The 16,668-nt window shown below is 46.9% G+C and overlaps 2 protein-coding genes across 3 annotated transcripts; both read right to left on the bottom strand.

The window, feature by feature from the left end:
- Positions 1-1,330: 1,330 nt before the first annotated feature.
- Positions 1,331-16,178, bottom strand: LOC144015937 (metalloproteinase inhibitor 2-like). 2 transcript variants are annotated; one of them, XM_077516445.1, is made up of 5 exons: positions 15,960-16,178; positions 15,738-15,817; positions 15,572-15,671; positions 15,300-15,421; positions 1,331-1,548 (listed from the first exon to the last, which is right to left on the bottom strand). In XM_077516445.1, the coding sequence occupies exons 1-5, from the start codon at positions 16,087-16,089 to the stop codon at positions 1,381-1,383; spliced, it is 600 nt and encodes a 199-aa protein (XP_077372571.1). In that variant the 5' UTR covers positions 16,090-16,178; the 3' UTR covers positions 1,331-1,380. The 2 variants fall into 2 exon arrangements, with proteins under 2 accessions (XP_077372571.1, XP_077372570.1); XM_077516444.1 differs by lacking the exon at positions 1,331-1,548 and adding an exon at positions 14,941-15,157.
- LOC144015935 (metalloproteinase inhibitor 2-like) lies at positions 11,468-12,704 on the bottom strand. The gene is made up of 5 exons (XM_077516442.1): positions 12,466-12,704; positions 12,245-12,324; positions 12,078-12,177; positions 11,817-11,941; positions 11,468-11,685 (listed from the first exon to the last, which is right to left on the bottom strand). The coding sequence occupies exons 1-5, from the start codon at positions 12,593-12,595 to the stop codon at positions 11,518-11,520; spliced, it is 603 nt and encodes a 200-aa protein (XP_077372568.1). The 5' UTR covers positions 12,596-12,704; the 3' UTR covers positions 11,468-11,517.
- Positions 16,179-16,668: the final 490 nt, after the last annotated feature.

Below are 16,668 nucleotides of genomic sequence, written 5' to 3'. Positions count from 1 at the left end.
TTTTTTTTTAAATGTACGGCCACCATCTTGGGTGACCTCTCACAGGCTACATGCACACGCAGCTGTGAACGGTGATCAACTTATATTATGGCATTTTCAAAGTATTTTGATGACTTGTTTGCTAAGTTACTCTCGTCCCATTCACGCTATCTCAGGCTGATTTCTCAGCAGGGGAAGCTTGGCCAAGTGTGTCTTATAAGGCAAAAAAAAAAAACTTGCCAACTACTGAACATACTGAAGACGAGCTGCTTTCCTTGTTCAGGTGCCGTAAAAGAGAAGCGCCAGAATTTGAAGGAGAATCTCCATCCATCAGCTGCCACATCGACATCATACTTTCTTCAGTCATATCCTATATTTTTTCATTACATGTATAGGAATATATAGTCACATTGTTAATAAACCAAATGATCTGTGGTTGACAAGCCAATGCATTTGAATCAAAAGGCACAAAAACAGAGGCTGCAGGAATCTGGTGGATTGGTCCTGGAGGCCACTGACCCCAACAAAAAAAAATGCAAACAGAAGCCATGATTCAACATGTATGCGAAAAAACAAAATGCATCTGCTTGCACCGTCTTGAGGCTTTGTGCCCTGAATGCTTTGCCAATTTCTATACAGTATCCAGTGAGGAGACTGTGTCAAATCAGTTGGCTAATACATAGTAGCCCTGTTTGTTTCAGTGAGTCATTTAGTGTATTTAATTTAAAAAAAAAATAATCTTTGGGTAAATTACACTTTGCAATTTTCCACCTTACCAGGCCCTCAAAGCACATTCAGCCAACAACAGGGTTCAGTATCTTGCTTTAGGATACATCAGCATGTCAACAATGGCTGAGGATCAAACCTACATTCTCTTAGTTATGGGACTACCACTCCACAGCAGTTCTGAAAAATTAGATATTCTATAATTTCCCCCCCCCCCCCCCTCTATAACAGTTTCTCACATGCAAATCCATTTTAGAGGACATTTCACTTTTTGAAAAAGGGGATTCCCCCCTTCTAAAGAGTAATGTAGGTTACAATTAGTGCATGAAAGTGCTAGAGCAGCGCAGGGAAAATTTGGTCGCTGCCCTTCAACACAGTTGATATGATCAACTCATCAGCAAGTCTAAAAATCCTGTCTATTGGAATCAGTTTGTTGGAAGAGGGAAACCTCACCCCTCGAGGCCTGCCCCTGTGCTAAAGACTTCAAGTTGCTGAAGGCATCAAATTGAACATAATTTGAAATGCTTGCAAAGCATCTTAAATATGCCCAAATCAACATGAAAGCAGAAGTTGATAAAATAATGGTTCTTCAGTCAGACGTGCTCAATTGATAGAAAACACTGCATTGATTTTAATCAATATTTATTTTCAGTTAGCCTTTCATGCTCCTGTTGGTCACCACCCCTGACGCCAGGCAGTCTCCCTGTGCCAGGTACACCAGCCCTTGCGGGACTTGACGCAAGCAGAGTTCCGGGTCTGGTCACTAGTGCCAAACATGTGGTCTGTCCACAAGCAGTCAGTCTGGCCGGTCATGCAGCACGGGTAGGAAAAGCACGATTTGATCTGTGGGTGACCAAGGACAGGAATTTCATCATGTTAAAGCACATTGTAAAGAATATTGGAATAAAGCAGTTGGCACTTGGACAAATTCTTGAGACTATATCAGGAATAAATACATTAAAATAGATGTTTTGAATGTTCCTACCGTGCAATCGCAACCCTTCTTGTAGAAGGAGTACAAAAGCTTCTTTTGCGTCGTTGTTTTTTTTTTCTAAATACAATAGTTTGAAGATACATACTGAAAACATGTCCAAAAACTGAGAACACTTTTGCCTGAATTATTTTGAAATAGGTTACTTGCATTCTTGGGATTTTATTATTATTAATTTTTTAAATGTACGGCCACCATCTTGGGTGACCTCTCACAGGCTACATGCACACGCAGCTGTGAACGGTGATCATCAACTTATATTATGGCATTTTCAAAGTATTTTGATCACTTGTCAGCTAAGTTACTCTCGTCCCATTCACGCTATCTCAGGCTGATTTCTCGGCAGGGGAGGCTCGGCCAAGTGTCTTATAAGGCAAAAAAAAAACTTGCCAACTACTGAACATACTGAAGACGAGCTGCTTTCCTTGTTCGGGTGCCTGTAAAAGAGAAGCGCCAGAATTTGAAGCAGAATCTCCATCCATCACCTGCCACATCGACATCATACTTTCTTCAGTCATATCCTATATTTTTTCATTATATCATATGTATAGGAATATATAGTCACATTGTTCATAAACCAAATGATCGGTGGTTGACAAGCCAATGCATTTGAATCAAAAGGCACAAAAACAGAGGCTGCAGGAACCTGGCACACAAGTGGCTGCTTTATTTGGCTCCATGTGATTAAAACATTTAATATACATTTCATATGATCCAATCAGATGCGAGGCAGGTTCAACAATTTATTTGGGTGACTAGGTTGGGCAAATATAAAAAGATTATAAAAAAAAAAGAAGAAGAAACTTTAAAAACTAAAACCTGCTAAAAAATGTTAGAAAAAAAAACAATCTTAATAAAAAAAAAAGTGAGGGTTGCAATCTGTTTCTTTTAAAAGGCAAGGGGTAAAGACCCCTCTTCATGGCGCAGGTAATGGAGTCGTGGGAAGTCTCTCTTGAGCAGGAGGTCTGGCCTCAACTTCTTGGGTAGTCCAGCAACCACGGTGGGGTGAGGCTTACAGGCGACAGCAACAAGGACACCTGTGGCAGTAAAACATCTGACGAACCGCATCTCCAGTTGCCGGCGACTGCTCTTAATGTGCAGATGTGGATGCATTGCTGAGGAAGAGCCCATCCTTGAGGTAAAGTTTGGTCCTGGAGGCCACTACCCCCAACTCACCACAGCAAAAAAATGCAAACAAGCCATGATTCAGCATGTATGCGAAAAACAAAATACATCTGCATGCACCGTCTTGTGGCTTTGTGCCCTGAATGCTTTGCCAATTTCTATACTGTATCCAGCGAGGAGACTATTGATGTGTCAAATCAGTTGGCTAATACATCTGTTTCAGTGAGTCATTTAGTGTATTTAATGTAAAAAAATAAAATAAAATCTTTTGGTAAATGATACATTTATTTCACTCTTCCACCTTAGCAGGCCCTCAAAGCACATTCAGCCAACATCAAGAGGGTTCAGTATTTTGCTTAAGGATATGTCAGCATAGCAACAATGGCTGAGGATCAAGCCCACAACCTTCGAGTTATGACTACCACACCACCCCATAGCAGTTTTCAAAAATTTTAAATTTAATGTGAACACAATGTTAATTAGATGTTCTATAGTTTACCCCTGTATATTAACCAAAGTTCTGGAGAACCCAGTGACTACTGTGAACAGGGCAGTTGGAGTCCAGGGAAGACTGGAGGACAGCCAGGAAAGACTGGATGGCAGCAGGGAAAGACCGCACCGGGAGTGGGCGGCTAGTTACCCAACCCACTAGTCTCTCGCAAGTGGGACACCCTCCCTTAACTACAAAGAAAGCAAAGGAAAGACAGCCCGCAGGCCCTCCGAGAGGCGGGATGGAAGATGGGCCTAACAGGACGGACCGCACGGTAACAACAATGGCAACGGAAACGGATAATGAGAATATCAGAACTACGGTTAGTGAAGAGAAGATCCTCCGAAAGTGTGCTTGTGGATGGGAAAAGGTGACCACGTACAGAGGACTACGAATCCACCAGGGGAAGGCAAAGTGCGGTCAGAGAGGCCAACAGCAACCTTGCACCGCGGTAGCGGGTAAGACAAGAGGGACCAGAAGCCAGGTAGAAAACCACAGCGCTAACGGACCCAACGTTGTTGAAAGCGCAGAGGGCGTTGAGAAAGAAAGCCCCTCGGCGGAGGATGAGCCCCCACGTGAGCACCAATCCCCAACCCCTACCATCTCGCATAGATCAGAGCTACAGGCAGAGACCAAGAAACCGACAAGAAGGAACAAGCTCAAATGGCCAAAGTCAAATGAAGTAGAGGCATGGCGTACTCTGGACACAGACCTGATCAAGATTCTGGGGGAAAGATTGCACGGAGGCGTCGAAGCCAAGCTTAACCTGTTTGGGGACATTATATACCAGACCTGCAAAGACAGGTTTGGCGAAGCCGCCTCCAAACAGAGTACCGTCCCAAGGGAAAGGGAAAGGGGGAGGAGGGAAAGGGAGATCGCCCAGCTTGTGCAAAGACGCCGACAACTCCGCAAGAGCTGGAGGAAGGCAACCCAGCCAGAGAAAGAAGGTCTGAAAGTTCTGTGGGAGGAGGTCAGACAAAGACTATCTAGGCTCCGCAGAGCTGAACGCATCCGAAAGCGTAGTCAACGGAAGCAGAAAGAGAGAGCCAGTTTCTTCAAAGATCCCTTCAAGCATGCCAGACAGCTGCTGGAGGAGAAGAAATCCGGGAAGCTCGAGACTACCAGGGAGCAAATGGAACAGCATGTCAAAAGGCAGTACAGTGATCTGCTGAGAAACGTCCCATTAGGTACACCAGGGTACGTGCCTCAGCCTGCGCCACCGACAACTGAGTTCAACATCATGCCCCCGAAACTCAGCGAGGTCAGACAAGCTGTGAAGAAAGCAAGATCATCATCAGCACCAGGCCCCAACGGAATGCCCTACAAGCTTTATAAGAACTGCCCCAAGGTACTATAATTGCTTTGGTACCTAATGAGAACTGCCTGGAAAAAGCAACTCATCCCATCAGAGTGGCAAAGGGCCGTCGCGATCTTCATTCCAAAGGAAGAGAATTCCAAAGAAATCAGCCAGTTCAGAAACATCGCCCTGCTGAATGTAGAAGGGAAAATCTTCTTCTCAGTGCTGGCCAGAAGGATGACCTCCTACCTGCTAGACAATTGTTACATCGACACCAATTGCCAGAAAGCAGGAGTCCCAGGTTTCCCAGGGTGTGTAGAGCACTCTACGATGATCTGGGATCAGATCCAGAAGGCCAAGCGGGAGAAGACCGACCTGCATGTCGTTTGGCTTGACCTCGCCAATGCGTACGGATCGGTCCCACACCAGCTGATCAACTACGCCCTGGAGTTCTTCCACATGCCTCCCTGCATCAAGAAGCTAATAGCGCGATACTTCAGCGATCTGCAGATGTGCTTTGCCCTCCAGGATTTCACCACCGGGTGGCAGCAGCTAGAAGTGGGAATCGCAATGGGGTGTGCCATTTCTCCAGTCTTATTTGTGGCAGCCTTTGAGATAATTCTCATCGGAGCAAGACAAATGGTTGGAGGAACCAAACTACCATCTGGACAGAGATTACCCCCATTGAGGTGCTACATGGACGACGTCACCAGCCTCCTGCAGACAGCAGCATGTACATCCCGACTGCTGAAAAGGGTGGATGAGCTGACATCATGGGCCAGAATGAGGATCAAACCCTCCAAATCCCGTAGCCTGTCACTCAGAAGGGGAGTCAGAAATGACAATACCATCTTTGTCGTCGGGGGAGAGAAAATCCCCCTATTGTCTGAGCAACCCATCAAAAGCCTGGGGAGGCAGTACACTGCAGAGCTGTCTGATAAACAGATGGGGAGGACCATCATGAAACAGCTCACGGACGGCCTGTCAAGAATCGACCAGAGCCAACTCCCTGGGAAGTACAAAGTCTGGTGCTACCAGTTCGTACTCTACAGGAGGGTGATGTGGCCCTTGAAAATGAGCGAGATCCCCTCATCCGCCGTGAGTAAGATGGATGGAAAAGCCAATTCATTCATCAGAAAGTGGCTGGGGCTGCCACGGTGCCTTTCTGAGACGGGCCTCTTTGGGAAGAACGCACTGCAGTTGCCCCTGCAGTCTATCAGCTTGGGCTACATGCAAGAGAAGTCCAGGCTGGTTCTCGAGCTAAGAGAGTCCACTGATCAGTCAGTGAGGAACGCCAACGCCAAGGTTCCTACCGGCCGAAAGTGGAACGCCCAGTCTGAGGTTGACCAAGCTGTCAGTAGGTTGCATCACCAAGAGATCCTGGGCAGAGTCCAGGCAGGAAGAGCAGGCCTAGGATGGGGAGAAGCACCACGGTTCTGGTCCAAGGCAAACCGCAAGGAGCAAAAGCAGATGGTGGTGGCGGAGGTAGCAAGGATGGAGGAGGAGCGCTACAAGATCAAGGCCGTGTCACAGGGCCGACAAGGAAGCTGGACAACATGGGAGGGAGTTGTCAACCGAAACATCAGTTGGTCCGACCTGTGGAAGATCCCACAGGCAAGGATCAGCTTCCTCATTCGTGCAACTTACGACACGCTTCCCTGTCCTCGTAACCTTCACCATTGGTTCGGCAACGAAGAATATTGCTCACTCTGCAGCGCTCCCAACGCAAGCCTCCAGCACATCTTGTCGGGCTGCAAGACTGCTCTCTCTCAGGGACGCTATAGATGGCGCCATGACCAGGTCCTGAGGAAGCTAGCTGAGGTGCTGGAGGGGTGTCGACAGGGCTGCAAAGAATCACCATCGGCAGAGAACCTTACCAGCTTTGTCACAGAAGGGGGGCAAAGGTACACTAGGCCAAGAAACATCACAAGGCCCTTTTCCCCCGGCCATGAGTGGGACATGAGGGTTGACCTCAACAGCCAACTCCGGTTCCCCACAGAGATCACCACTACGTCTCTCCGCCCTGACATCGTAGTATGGTCCACCGAGGCAAAAGTGGTTCACCTCATCGAGCTGACTGTACCAGCAGAGGGAGGGATCGAGGCTGCATTTGAGCACAAGAAGGCCAAGTACTCGGAGCTGGCTGCTGAGTGCCGGGAAGTAGGCTGGAAGACCACCATCTACCCAGTAGAAGTTGGCTGCCGAGGCTATGTGGGGCTGTCTGCCACACGCCTCTTGAGGGATGCAGGAGTGACTGGAGGGAAGCTCCGAAAGGCAATAAAAGACCTGGCAGAGGAGGCAGAGAAAGGCAGCTTTTGGCTCTGGCTGAGGAGGAAAGACAGGAGCTGGGGAAAGAGCTAACCCCGACATCAGCTGCAGGGGGTGACAGGGAGACGTCCCTGTCACTGCTCCGCCACCAGGAGACGTTCCAGGATTAAAGGGGCGAAACGTCAATGACTGGTGGTTCCTGGCTGACGACCCTGCAGCTGACCCATGGGCACCGGAGGAGGTGCGACAGGCAGCAATGCCAAGCAGGAAATAACACCAACCTGTATATTAACCGAAGTTCTGGAGAACCCAGTGACTACTGTGAACAGGGCAGTTGGAGTCCAGGGAAGACTGGAGGACAGCCAGGAAAGACTGGATGGCAGCAGGGAAAGACCGCACCGGGAGTGGGCGGCTAGTTACCCAACCCACTAGTCTCTCGCAAGTGGGACACCCTCCCTTAACTACAAAGAAAGCAAAGGAAAGACAGCCCGCAGGCCCTCCGAGAGGCGGGATGGAAGATGGGCCTAACAGGACGGACCGCACGGTAACAACAATGGCAACGGAAACGGATAATGAGAATATCAGAACTACGGTTAGTGAAGAGAAGATCCTCCGAAAGTGTGCTTGTGGATGGGAAAAGGTGACCACGTACAGAGGACTACGAATCCACCAGGGGAAGGCAAAGTGCGGTCAGAGAGGCCAACAGCAACCTTGCACCGCGGTAGCGGGTAAGACAAGAGGGACCAGAAGCCAGGTAGAAAACCACAGCGCTAACGGACCCAACGTTGTTGAAAGCGCAGAGGGCGTTGAGAAAGAAAGCCCCTCGGCGGAGGATGAGCCCCCACGTGAGCACCAATCCCCAACCCCTACCATCTCGCATAGATCAGAGCTACAGGCAGAGACCAAGAAACCGACAAGAAGGAACAAGCTCAAATGGCCAAAGTCAAATGAAGTAGAGGCATGGCGTACTCTGGACACAGACCTGATCAAGATTCTGGGGGAAAGATTGCACGGAGGCGTCGAAGCCAAGCTTAACCTGTTTGGGGACATTATATACCAGACCTGCAAAGACAGGTTTGGCGAAGCCGCCTCCAAACAGAGTACCGTCCCAAGGGAAAGGGAAAGGGAAAGGGGGAGGAGGGAAAGGGAGATCGCCCAGCTTGTGCAAAGACGCCGACAACTCCGCAAGAGCTGGAGGAAGGCAACCCAGCCAGAGAAAGAAGGTCTGAAAGTTCTGTGGGAGGAGGTCAGACAAAGACTATCTAGGCTCCGCAGAGCTGAACGCATCCGAAAGCGTAGTCAACGGAAGCAGAAAGAGAGAGCCAGTTTCTTCAAAGATCCCTTCAAGCATGCCAGACAGCTGCTGGAGGAGAAGAAATCCGGGAAGCTCGAGACTACCAGGGAGCAAATGGAACAGCATGTCAAAAGGCAGTACAGTGATCTGCTGAGAAACGTCCCATTAGGTACACCAGGGTACGTGCCTCAGCCTGCGCCACCGACAACTGAGTTCAACATCATGCCCCCGAAACTCAGCGAGGTCAGACAAGCTGTGAAGAAAGCAAGATCATCATCAGCACCAGGCCCCAACGGAATGCCCTACAAGCTTTATAAGAACTGCCCCAAGGTACTAGAATTGCTTTGGTACCTAATGAGAACTGCCTGGAAAAAGCAACTCATCCCATCAGAGTGGCAAAGGGCCGTCGCGATCTTCATTCCAAAGGAAGAGAATTCCAAAGAAATCAGCCAGTTCAGAAACATCGCCCTGCTGAATGTAGAAGGGAAAATTTTCTTCTCAGTGCTGGCCAGAAGGATGACCTCCTACCTGCTAGACAATTGTTACATCGACACCAATTGCCAGAAAGCAGGAGTCCCAGGTTTCCCAGGGTGTGTAGAGCACTCTACGATGATCTGGGATCAGATCCAGAAGGCCAAGCGGGAGAAGACCGACCTGCATGTCGTTTGGCTTGACCTCGCCAATGCGTACGGATCGGTCCCACACCAGCTGATCAACTACGCCCTGGAGTTCTTCCACATGCCTCCCTGCATCAAGAAGCTAATAGCGCGATACTTCAGCGATCTGCAGATGTGCTTTGCCCTCCAGGATTTCACCACCGGGTGGCAGCAGCTAGAAGTGGGAATCGCAATGGGGTGTGCCATTTCTCCAGTCTTATTTGTGGCAGCCTTTGAGATAATTCTCATCGGAGCAAGACAAATGGTTGGAGGAACCAAACTACCATCTGGACAGAGATTACCCCCATTGAGGTGCTACATGGACGACGTCACCAGCCTCCTGCAGACAGCAGCATGTACATCCCGACTGCTGAAAAGGGTGGATGAGCTGACATCATGGGCCAGAATGAGGATCAAACCCTCCAAATCCCGTAGCCTGTCACTCAGAAGGGGACTCAGAAATGACAATACCATCTTTGTCGTCGGGGGAGAGAAAATCCCCCTATTGTCTGAGCAACCCATCAAAAGCCTGGGGAGGCAGTACACTGCAGAGCTGTCTGATAAACAGATGGGGAGGACCATCATGAAACAGCTCACGGACGGCCTGTCAAGAATCGACCAGAGCCAACTCCCTGGGAAGTACAAAGTCTGGTGCTACCAGTTCGTACTCTACAGGAGGGTGATGTGGCCCTTGAAAATGAGCGAGATCCCCTCATCCGCCGTGAGTAAGATGGATGGAAAAGCCAATTCATTCATCAGAAAGTGGCTGGGGCTGCCACGGTGCCTTTCTGAGACGGGCCTCTTTGGGAAGAACGCACTGCAGTTGCCCCTGCAGTCTATCAGCTTGGGCTACATGCAAGAGAAGTCCAGGCTGGTTCTCGAGCTAAGAGAGTCCACTGATCAGTCAGTGAGGAACGCCAACGCCAAGGTTCCTACCGGCCGAAAGTGGAACGCCCAGTCTGAGGTTGACCAAGCTGTCAGTAGGTTGCATCACCAAGAGATCCTGGGCAGAGTCCAGGCAGGAAGAGCAGGCCTAGGATGGGGAGAAGCACCACGGTTCTGGTCCAAGGCAAACCGCAAGGAGCAAAAGCAGATGGTGGTGGCGGAGGTAGCAAGGATGGAGGAGGAGCGCTACAAGATCAAGGCCGTGTCACAGGGCCGACAAGGAAGCTGGACAACATGGGAGGGAGTTGTCAACCGAAACATCAGTTGGTCCGACCTGTGGAAGATCCCACAGGCAAGGATCAGCTTCCTCATTCGTGCAACTTACGACACGCTTCCCTGTCCTCGTAACCTTCACCATTGGTTCGGCAACGAAGAATATTGCTCACTCTGCAGCGCTCCCAACGCAAGCCTCCAACACATCTTGTCGGGCTGCAAGACTGCTCTCTCTCAGGGACGCTATAGATGGTGCCATGACCAGGTCCTGAGGAAGCTAGCTGAGGTGCTGGAGGGGTGTCGACAGGGCTGCAAAGAATCACCATCGGCAGAGAACCTTACCAGCTTTGTCACAGAAGGGGGGCAAAGGTACACTAGGCCAAGAAACATCACAAGGCCCTTTTCCCCCGGCCATGAGTGGGACATGAGGGTTGACCTCAACAGCCAACTCCGGTTCCCCACAGAGATCACCACTACGTCTCTCCGCCCTGACATCGTAGTATGGTCCACCGAGGCAAAAGTGGTTCACCTCATCGAGCTGACTGTACCAGCAGAGGGAGGGATCGAGGCTGCATTTGAGCACAAGAAGGCCAAGTACTCGGAGCTGGCTGCTGAGTGCCGGGAAGTAGGCTGGAAGACCACCATCTACCCAGTAGAAGTTGGCTGCCGAGGCTATGTGGGGCTGTCTGCCACACGCCTCTTGAGGGATGCAGGAGTGACTGGAGGGAAGCTCCGAAAGGCAATAAAAGACCTGGCAGAGGAGGCAGAGAAAGGCAGCTTTTGGCTCTGGCTGAGGAGGAAAGACAGGAGCTGGGGAAAGAGCTAACCCCGACATCAGCTGCAGGGGGTGACAGGGAGACGTCCCTGTCACTGCTCCGCCACCAGGAGACGTTCCAGGATTAAAGGGGCGAAACGTCAATGACTGGTGGTTCCTGGCTGACGACCCTGCAGCTGACCCATGGGCACCGGAGGAGGTGCGACAGGCAGCGATGCCAAGCAGGAAATAACACCAACCTGTATATTAACCCCCATATCAATTTCTCAAATGCACATCCATTTTAGTGGACATTTCACTTTTTGAAAAAGGTGATTCATACTGAAGAGCAATATGGGGAAGAAAAAAGAAAAAGTTACAATTACTGCATGAAAGTGTGAGCGCAGGACAGGGCAAACTTTGGTCCCTGAGGGCCAAAGTCCTGCAGGTTTTGGATGTTGCCCTTCAACACAATTGGGATATGATCAACTCATCAGCAAGCCTAATAATCCTGTTTAGAATCTGTGGGAAGAGGGGAAACCTCCAAAACCTCAGCCCTCCAGGCCTGTCCCTGTGCTCGAGACTTCAAGTTGCTGAAGGCATCAAATTGAACATAATTTGAAATTATGCTGATTTGAGCATCTGTAAGATGCTCAAATCAACATGAAAGTACAAGTTTGTAAAATACTGGTAATGTCATCTGGTGCTCAATTGTCAGAAAACACTGCATTGATTTTAATCAATATTTATTTTCAGTTAGCCTTTCATGCTCCTGTTGGTCACCACCCCTGACGCCAGGCAGTCCCCCTGTGCCAGGTACACCAGCCCTTGCGGGACTTGACGCAAGCAGAGTTTCGGGTCTGGTCACTAGTGCCAAACATGTGGTCTGTCCACAAGCAGTCAGTCTGGCCGGTCATGCAGCACGGGTAGGACAAGCACGATTTGATCTGTGGGTGACAGGAATTTCATCATGAACGGTACATTGAAAAAAAATAAATAAAAAAATAGAATAAAGCAGTTGGTACTTGAGACTATCAGGAATAAAATACATTAAAATTGATGTTTTGAATGTTCCTACCGTGCAATCGCAACCCTTCTTGTAGAAGGAGTGCAAAAGCTTCTTTTGCGTCGCACTCAACGCATCCCACGGCTGATAGAAGTCACACTTGGAGAGATGCAGAATGTTATCGGAATGCACTCTGCCTGCAATGGCACAAGAAGCAAGAGGAAGGTCATGAAACAGGAAAAACTGCACTGTTAAATATTTGTCAATGCATCACAATATATCACTGAAGGCTTATATAAACAGTATACACATGAATGAAATTATTTTTTATACCCATGAGTAGATATTCAGTGCCCTTGGTCAGTGTGGCGCCACACGCTGCAGAGCTGGCTGCAGTGTAGATGACACCAAAAGAATTGGAACCCTTCAAGTTCTGAAGGGAGAACACTTGGTGAGGAGTTGTACAGTTTACATGCCAAAATATAAATCAACTATTTTACCCTTGTCTGTTGGATGTCATACTTGGTGAATGTGTGTAAATGTTTGCCCGGCTTCACTCCAACAACCTTGGCCTTGATGACTAGAAAGATAAGTTCAGAAAAGGAAATTTAAACAAAATAACTCCCTAAATTGGGAAGCTGTCATATACATTTAGAATAAACACTCACCCAAAGACGCCATTTAAAATATATACACACGGTCAAAGATTAAAATGGCTTACCAACAACATCTGCTTGGCAAAACTCCTGCTGCGGATGCACCGGTAAACATTTGCAGGTATATGTCCCTTCTGTCTGGAGCCCCCACAAGCACAGCAACACAAGCGGTAGCACAAAGTTCTTCCAGCTCATCCTTGATTGTTCAGGGAAAGCAAGTCAAAAACCAGCAGATTTGAATAGCGCAAAAGAAGAGCTCAGTTGCAGTTGGTTCACTCTGCTTGAGTCAAACCTCACGAGTGCCTTTTAATGGCTGCCGATACGCCCACAAGTGACATCACCTGCATACCTGATTGTTTTCACCTGTTTTTCACCTTAAGCGCAATTAAGCACACCTGAGTGCACCTGCGTGAGTTTATGGTGGCTGGCCAATGGAGGGCGATAGGGAGCCGCATCCCAACAAGACATGAGAAAAATAAATGTTAAAAATTACATTTAAAAAAAGTGTGGTAAAGTTGTTTTTCTTCTTCTTATTTTTTATTTTTTTCTAAATACAATAGTTTGAAGATACATACTGAAAACATGTCCAAAAACAGAACACTTTTGCCCTGAATTGTTTTGAAATAGGTCACTTGCATTCTTGGGATTTCTTTTATTTTATTTTTTAAATGTACAGCCACCATCTTGGGTGACCTCTCACAGGCTACATGCACACGCAGCTGTGAACGGTGATCAACTTATATTATGGCATTTTCAAAGTATTTTGATGACTTGTTTGCTAAGTTACTCTCGTCCCATTCACGCTATCTCAGGCTGATTTCTCAGCAGGGGAGGCTCGGCCAAGTGTGTCTTATAAGGCAAAAAAAAAAACTTGGCAACTACTGAACATACTGAAGACGAGCTGCTTTCCTTGTTCGGGTGCCTGTAAAAGAGAAGCGGCAGAATTTGAAGGAGAATCTCCATCCATCAGCTGCCACATCGACATCGTACTTTCTTCAGTCATATCCTATATTTTTTCATTATATGTATAGGAATATATAGTCACATTGTTAATAAACCAAATGATCTGTGGTTGACAAGCCAATGCATTTGCATCAAAAGGCACAAAAACAGAGGCTGCAAGAATCTGGCACACATGTGGCTGCTTTATTTGGCTCCATGTGATTAAAACATATAATATACATTTCATATGATCCAATCAAATGCGAGGCAGGTTCAACAATTTATTTGGGTGACTAGGTCGGGCAAATATAAAAAGATTTTTAAAAAAAATAAAAATAAACTTTAAAAACTAAAACTTGCTAAAAATAAGGTTAGAAAAAAAAAGTGAGGGTTGCAATCTGTTTCTTTTAAAAGGCAAGGGGTAAAGACCCCTCTTCATGGCGCAGGTAATGGAGTCGTGGGAAGTCTCTCTTGAGCAGGAGGTCCGGCCTCAACTTCTTGGGTAGTCCAGCAACCACGGTGGGGTGAAGCTTACAGGCGACAGCAATAAGGACACCTGTGGCAGTAAAACATCTGACGAACCGCATCTCCAGTTGCCGGCGACTGCTCTTCTTTGTGTCAAGATGTGGATGCTGAGGAAGAGCCCATCCTTGAGCTAAAGTTTGGTCCTGGAGGCCACTGACAACTCACAGCAAAAAAAATAAAAAAATGCAAACAGAAACCATGATGCAGCATGTATCCGAAAAACAAAATACATCTGCATGCACCGTCTTGTGGCTTTGTGCCCTGAATGCTTTGCCAATTTCCAAACAGTATCCAGTGAGGAGACTATTGATGTCAAATCAGTTGGCTAATACATAGTAGACCTGTTCATTGTTCTTGGTGTGTTATTTACTGTCTTCCATTAAAAAAAAAAAAAAAACTTTGGGTAAATGGTACTTCATTTATATTATGATTTTCCACCTTGCCAGGCCCTCAAAGCACATTCAGTCAACATCAAGAGGGTTCAGTATTTTGCTTTAGGATACATCAACATGGCCACAATGGCTGAGGATCAAACCTACAATCTCCGAGTTATGACTACCACTCCACAGCAGTTTTCAAAAATGTTAAAATTATGTGAACACAATGTTAAAAATTAGTTCTATAGTTTACCCCCCCCCCATATCAGTTTCTCAAATGCACATCCATTTTAGTGGACATTTCAAACTTTTTGAAAAAGGTGATTCATACTGAAGAGTAATAAGGGAAAAACTAAAAAAAATTACAATTAGTGCATGAAAGGGTAAACTTTGGTCCCTGAGGGCCAAAGTCCTGCAGGTTTCCCTTCAACACAGCTGATTATATGATCATCTCATCAGCAAGCCTAATAATCCTGTCGATCGGAATCAGTGTGTTGGAAGAGGGAAACCTCCAAGACTTAAGCCCTCGAGGCCTGCCCCTGTGCTAAAGACTTAAAGTTATTGAAGGTATCAAATTGAACACAATTTGAAATGCTTCCAAAGCATCTTAAATATGCCCAAATCAACATGAAAGCCGAATTTGATAAAATACTGGTACTGTAGTCAGACGTGCTCAAGTGAGAGAAAACACTGCACTGATTTTAATCAATATTTATTTTCAGTTAGCCTTTCATGCTCCTGTAGGTCACCACCCCTGACGCCAGGCAGTCTCCCTGTGCCAGGTACACCAGCCCTTGCGGGACTTGACGCAAGCAGAGTTTCGGGTCTGGTCACTAGTGCCAAACATGTGGTCTGTCCACAAGCAGTCAGTCTGGCCGGCCATGCAGCACGGGTAGGACAAGCACGATTGGACCTGTGGGTGACCAAGGACAGGAATTTCATCATGTTCAATCACATTGTAAAGAATATTGGAATAAAGCAGTTTGTACTTGGACAAGTGCTTGAGACTATATCAGGAATAAATGCATTAAAATTGACGTTTTGAATGTTCCTACCGTGCAATCGCAACCCTTCTTGTACAAGTAGAAAAGCTTCTTTTGCGTCGCACTCAACGCATCCCACGGCTGATAGAAGTCACACACGGAGATATGCAGCCTGTCACCAGACCACAGTCGGGCTGCAATGGTACAAGACCCAAAAAGGAAGGTCATGAAACAGGAAAAACTGCACTGATAAATATTTTGTCAAAAACACGTCACAATATATGCCATCACTGAAGGCTTATATAAACAGTATACACATGAAGGAAAATTGTTTTTTTTTATACCCATGAATAGATATTCAGTGCCCTTGGTCAGTGTGACGCCACATGCTGCAGAGCTGGGTGCAGTGTAGATGACACCAAAAGACTTGGAACCCTTCAAGTTCTGAAGGGAGAACACTTGGTGAGGAGTTGTCCAGTTTACATGCCAAAATATAAATAATCATTTTACCCTTGTCTGTTCGATGTCATACTTTGTGAGTGTTTCTAAAAGTTTGCCCGGCTTCACTCCAACAACCTTGGCCTTGATGACTAGAAAGATAGGTTCAGAAAAGGAAAATTTAAACAAAATAACTCCCTAAAATGAAAGCTGTCATATACATCCAAAATAAAACACTCACCCAAAGACGCATTTTAAAATATATACACACGGTCAAAGATTAAAATGGCTTACCAACAACATCTGCTTGGCAAAACACCTGCTGCGGATGCACCGGTAAACAGGGGCAAGCTTGTGCCCCTTCCGTCTGGAGCCCCCACAAGCACAGCAACACAAACGGTAGCACAAAGTTCTTCCAGCTCATCCTTGATTGTTCAGGGAAAGCAAGTCAAAAAAAACAGCAGATTTGAAGAACTCAGTTGCAGTTGGTTCACTCTGCTTGAGTCAAACCTCATGAGTGCCTTTTAATGGCTGCCGATACGCCCACAAGTGACATCACCTGCATACCTGATTGTTTTCACCTGTTTTTCACCTTAAGCACAATTAAGCACACCTGAGTGCACCTGCGTGAGTTTATGGTGGCTGGCCAATGGAGGGCGATAGGGAGCCACATCCCAACTCATCAAGACATGAGAAAAATAAGTTAAAAATTAAATTTAAAAAAAGCGTGGTAAAGTTGTTTTTCTTATTATTTTTTGTTTTGGTTTTTTCTAAATACAATAGTTTGAAGATACATACTGAAAACATGTCCAAAAACAGAACACTTTTGCCCTGAATTGTTTTGAAATAGGTTACTTGCATTCTTGGGATTTTTTTTTTTTTTTTTAAATGTACGGCCACCATCTTGGGTGACCTCTCACAGGCTACATGCACACGCAGCTGTGAACGGTGATCAACTTATATTATGGCATTTTCAAAGTATTTTGATGACTTGTCAGTTAAG

Source organism: Festucalex cinctus, chromosome 3, assembly GCF_051991245.1.
Source record: "Festucalex cinctus isolate MCC-2025b chromosome 3, RoL_Fcin_1.0, whole genome shotgun sequence".
NCBI lineage: Eukaryota > Metazoa > Chordata > Actinopteri > Syngnathiformes > Syngnathidae > Festucalex > Festucalex cinctus.
Note: the sequence above shows the minus strand (reverse complement) of the source record. Positions and strands in the feature narration are given on the sequence as shown.